The sequence below is a fragment of the Tribolium madens genome, unplaced genomic scaffold (assembly GCF_015345945.1).
Source record: "Tribolium madens isolate multiple individuals breed KSU strain unplaced genomic scaffold, Tmad_KSU_1.1 Scaffold_7;HRSCAF=85;Tcas5.2_LG10, whole genome shotgun sequence".
Classification (NCBI taxonomy): domain Eukaryota; kingdom Metazoa; phylum Arthropoda; class Insecta; order Coleoptera; family Tenebrionidae; genus Tribolium; species Tribolium madens.
Genome location: NW_025401050.1, coordinates 10,931,801 through 10,937,318, shown reverse-complemented (window position 1 = coordinate 10,937,318; position 5,518 = coordinate 10,931,801). Strand labels below are relative to the sequence as shown.

At 32.4% G+C, this 5,518-nt stretch overlaps 1 protein-coding gene across 6 annotated transcripts in view; it reads right to left on the bottom strand.

The window, feature by feature from the left end:
* The window catches only part of LOC123009669 (zinc finger protein 1), a 299,559-nt gene that overhangs the window by 3,838 nt on the left and 290,203 nt on the right, over positions 1-5,518 (bottom strand). For 4 of the 6 annotated variants that reach the window (XM_044406126.1, XM_044406129.1, XM_044406130.1 and 1 more), the window contains 2 exons: positions 1,662-1,802; positions 131-1,598 (listed from right to left, as the gene is read on the bottom strand). In XM_044406126.1, coding sequence (XP_044262061.1) covers positions 131-1,598; positions 1,662-1,802 — 1,609 coding nt within the window. The remainder of the gene's footprint in view (positions 1-130; positions 1,599-1,661; positions 1,803-5,518) is intronic. The other 2 variants (XM_044406127.1, XM_044406128.1) reach the window with 2 other exon arrangements.

The following is a 5,518-nucleotide window of genomic DNA, read 5'->3' as shown; positions in this document are numbered from 1 at the left end:
AATTAAGATTCTGGCCTTTCAAAAACCAAAATTCTAATAATTTTATTTAATTTTTGTGTAAAAAAAATTCCAAGCTTCCAAAATTTGAATTTCCCGCTTAAATTTTCAACCAATCAAATTAATCCCTTACCTGAATGCTCATATTTATGCCTCGCCAATGAACTCTGCTTCGAAAACGCCTTATCACATTGATCACAACTAAATTGCCCTTCAATCTCCCCCTCACCTCCTCCACCACCCAAAATCGGACTTCCTAAACCCTTCAAAACATATTGTGACACTTTACTCCTCTTCTCATCTTCTTCAATCTTCGGACTTAAACTATTCAAACGATTCGTAATCAATTGTGACAAACTGGGTAAATCCCATTGTTCCATTGGTACCAAACCCATACCCATTGATAATTTCGGTTGTGCTAAAATTTGGGCCAATCGACTACTACTATTATTAAAATCAATGGGCGATGGTGATTTATGTGTTAAATTAACAGCTTCATCGACACATTCTGGTCGTGGAGGGGGGGAACTACCTGGTGAGGAATCATCCAATGATGGTGGTCCACGTTTCGTTGACAAATCTAACGGTTGTTCATTGTAAGATGTTATGGTGAGTGAGGAGGAAGGCACCAAAGGGTATCTCAGGGCCGGACTATAGGGCACCTGTATAAGGCGCCCTTCACGTCGATCACGTGCACGTGTATTTTGAAACCATACTTGTACAACACGCACTGGAAAACCAATCAAATCGGCTATTTTCTCTAAATCTTCACGTTTTGGTCGTGGATTTAACGCATAGTTGTCTTTGAGTACTTTCAATTGTTCGTCGGAGATTAACGAACGTACACGAACTTTACGGCCATCTTCCGAGACATGATCTGTAGTTGTGACAGATTCACTATCAATTTCTTCTTCTTCTTCTTTTACTGTTACACAATCTTCAAGTTTTGCAGCAAGACCTTCACTACATTCACCATCATTGGTTGGAGTGATTTTAGGGGAATGTCCCAAAGAGTTGTCACTTGATGATGATTCCGATGAGAATTTCGTTATGTTTGCCTGTAACAACTGTTTGGTTACAGTTGCGTTGACAGTTTCAAGGATGCGTTTTACCGCCTCCAAGTCTCCATTGGGGGCGGTGGTACCCCCATCTTCTTTCGTTTCCTCCTCATCCATCACTAAATCACTTGAAGTACACGATTTGGCCTCTTCTTCGATTTTGATTGGTTGAGTGGTGTTGTTGAAATCGTCTAGTGGTGGTGGGGGTGGTGGTCGTTGCAATTGTTCGAAGATGTGCCCCAAATATGGGGTTATGGGTGGTGCCAAATAGAATGGTGGTTGAAGGAATTCGGAATATTTGGGAAGAATTGGAAGATAAGTATTGTGATTTGGACTTGTTGTGATGTTATTATTTGTTGTTGAACGTTTGATTGGACGATGATGATTTTGGGGTGTGTTTGGACGTGCACGGCCCAATTTTAAGTTCATCACGAGGCATTTTTTCGATGTCATGTGACTAGAATAGGATCCTGAGTGGGAGAAACGTTTACCACAGTTGGGACATTCGAAGGGTTTTTCGCCACTATGGATTCGAATGTGTTCCTGTTGAGAGGATTATTTTTTTTTTTGAGAGAGAGAAATTCGAAAAAATTTAATAGGACTTACCTTCAAATGGTGTTTGAACTTGAAGGCCTTATCGCATTCGGTGCATTTGAACTTGCGTAGTACGGCACTCTCATCGTGACTGATCATGTGACGTTGGAGGCGATAGACATTGGCGAAGGTTTTGTTGCAGATCTTACAGGACTGGAAAATAATGTTTTTGACTATTATTTTTTTCTCTTTTTGATATTTCTAGTGTGTTTGTGCCAATTTTTTCAAATAAATTGTTTGTGTTTCTGACATTTGACTGTGTTTTTGACAACAATTATTGTTATTTTTGACATTTTTAGACTGCGTTTTTGACAATTAATTATTTTATGCTTGTTATTGTTGATTTTTTTTACCAAATTTTTTATTAAAAGTCGAACATGACTGAAGAAATTTACAGTTTATTTGTGTTTTTGACAATGATTATTGCTGTTTTTGACATTTTTAGATTGCATGTTTAGTCATACATGAGTAAATAAATTCACGGTTTTTACGTTTTTGACGTTTGTTTCTGTTTTTGATATTTGACTGTTTTTGACAATTTCAATTTTTTAACTACTTTATGCTTTTTTGACAAATTACGATTGCTATTCTTAACATTTATTACCAAATTGTTTATGAAAAGTAGCACATAATTAAATAAATTTGAAGTTTTTATGTCTTTGACGACAATTTTTGCTGTTTTTTAATATTTTTAGACTTTGTGCTTATTAAAGTCTTTGCTAAAGTCATAAAAATTTCGGTTTTTATGTTTTTAACGATTGTTTCGGATTTGACATTTGACTGTATTTTTGACAAAGTGTTATTGTTTTTGACAATTAATTGTTTTATGCTTTTTATTGTTGACATTTTTTACCAAATTGTTTATTAAAAGTCACACATGCCTGAAGAAATTTACAGTTTATTTGTGTTTTTGACAATGTTTTTGACAATGCTTATTGCTGTTTTTGACATTTTCAGACTGAATGTTTAGTAAAGTTTTTACTAAGAGTAAATAAATTTACGTTTTAAGGTTTCTAACCTTTGTTTCTGTTTTTGACATTTGTCTGTGTTTTTTACGATTACTTTTGTTTTTGACAATTTGATATATAGCAATTTTTTATTGTATTATGCTTTTTTGACAAATTATTCTTGTTATTCTTGACATTTTTACCAAATTGTTTTTCTATTACGTTTTTGACGGACGGTTGTTTCTGTTTTTGACATTTGACTGTGTTGTTTTTATGTTGTATTGTTATCTTTATTATTGTTGTTTTGGACACTTTGAGTTGTTTGTAGCAATTTTTTTTTAAATTGTTTTATGCTTTTGACAAATTATTATTGTTATTTTTGCCATTTTTTACTAAATTGTTTATTGAAAGTTGCACCTGACTGAAAAAATTTAGAGTTTATTTGTGTTTTTGACAACGATTATTGCTGTTTTGACACTGCATGTTTACTTAAGTGTTTATTATTAGTTTTTACGTTCCTGACGTTTGTGACAACACTTTTTTTTTGATAATTTGAGAAGGTTTTTGTAGCAATTTTTAATAGTTTTATGCTTTTGACAAATTATTATTGCTGTTTTTGATATTTTAACATGGTGTAATTAAAATTCAAAATGAGTTTTACCTACGACTTTTGTTTTTTTTTTGTAACGACTGTTGCTGTTTTTCACAATTTGAAACGGTTTATGCTTCTGATAAATATTATTGTCGTTTTTTATATAAATTATTGCTGTTTTTGACAATTTTTCAATTAAGAGACGCACTTGACCACATAGATCTAAGTTTTGTTTTTGACAATATTTTTTGCTATTTTTGACATTTTCAGATGGCGTTTTTACCAAATTTTTTTCAAAAAAGTTCTACAAGATTTTGCTTTTTTCAAAAAAGCTCAATTTTTACTGAAATTTGTCTTAATTAAAGAAATTTTCTTGCTTTGTTTCTTTTGTTTTTGACACAATTTTAATTTTGTGTTGGTAGTTTAGCTTCATTTATCGATTACGTAAAAGCTCTTAAGTTTTCTAATAATTACGAATTGGTATTTTAATTTAATTACCACCACGTATGCGGCCAATTAATTTCAAATGTGTGCTTTAATCCGTAACAAACTACTCGTTTTTTTTTACGATCCTATTTTATTTTTAGTAAGCACACAAAGAAACTTGGAGTTCTTAAAATAATTCCAGTTAGAAAATAAGTGCGAGTTTCACCGAAATTAAATTAAATCTAATCAAGTGTTGTAGTAGAGAAATTCTCCAAGTCTCAAGTCACTTTTAACAAGCTTCATTATTATGATTACCGATTCGATCGTCGTTATTCACATGATCTTCACGTGTCAAATGTCACTGAATGTTGTGTGTTTATTAATTAAAAGCCACTGGTCGTCTCTGAGATCTCTCCTCTCCTCGAGCTGTTTGACTCACATTAATGGAAAGGCCATAAGGGCTTTGAGGTCAATTACTGTGTTTACGTAACATCGGTAATAAGATGAGTAATTGTTTTGTCCTCTCTCACATACAGCTGCACAAAAATTACCCTTCGTTAACACGCTCACCGAATTGTTTTAATAATTACACGAGGCGAATGAGGTGATTGATCGCGATGAAAATAAAAATTCACAAAAAAAAACACAATACTATCATTCAGCAAGGCGAAAAACACACAAATTTCGATTTTCAAAGCAATCGGAGCTAAATCATTTTTGGACTTTTTTTGATTTCGAAAAATGCCCTCTAGTCTCTAGCCATACAAAATGAGCACTAGATATGTATAGTTGTCAAACCTTATGATTATTGACAATAAAATGATTTTTAGAATCGTTTCAAGGATGATTTTAGCCCAATTTTGGCAAAATTTTGGGGCTAGTTTAGCACCCTTACTAAAAAAAATGTTGTAACTTTACTAAAAGTTGAGTGATTTTGATGAAACTTTCAACGAGGCTTTAACTTGAACTAAGTGATTCAGATTTTGTGAAAAAAAAAACACAATTTTGATTTTTGACATTTTGAATTATAAAATTGCTGAGTACGACCCTGATTTAGCTCCTATTGTGACTACCTTTGCACTAAGTGTATTTAAAAGACTTGTAATTTGGAATATGTGCTTTATAAAAAATTCGAAATTTTTGAAGGGGGTTTTAGCCTTCAATTTGTCCATTTTGGGACTACTTATAAAAAATTCTAACTTTGCTAAAAATTGAGCGATTTTGATGAAACTTTCAACGAGGCTTTAATTTGATTTAAGTAATCCATATTTTGTGAAAAAAAACCCCAAATTTTTCTCACTTGTGGGAGAAATTTGAAAAGAGTTATTATTGGACCATTTTGAATCAAAAAATTGCTGAGTACGACCCTGATATGGCTCCTATTGTAACAAAATGTGCACTAAGTGTATTTAAAGGACTAGAAATTTGAAATATGTGCTTTTAAAAAGAATTTCCAAATTTTTGAAGGGGGTTTTTAGCCCTCAATTTGTCAATTTTGGGACTAGGCTTAGGAAAAATTTCTGACTTTGTTAAAAATTGAGCGATTTTCATGAAATTTCCAACGAGGCTTTAATTTGATATAAGTAATCCATATTTTGTGAAAAAAAAACCCAAATTTTTCTCACTTGTGGGAGAAATTTGAAAAGAGTTATTATTGGACCATTTTGAATCAAAAAATTGCTGAGTACGACCCTGATATGGCTCCTATTGTAACAAAATGTGCACTAAGTGTATTTAAAGGACTAGAAATTTGAAATATGTGCTTTTAAAAAGAATTTCCAAATTTTTGAAGGGGGTTTTTAGCCCTCAATTTGTCAATTTTGGGACTAGGCTTAGGAAAAATTTCTGACTTTGTTAAAAATTGAGCGATTTTCATGAAATTTCCAACGAGGCTTTAATTTGAT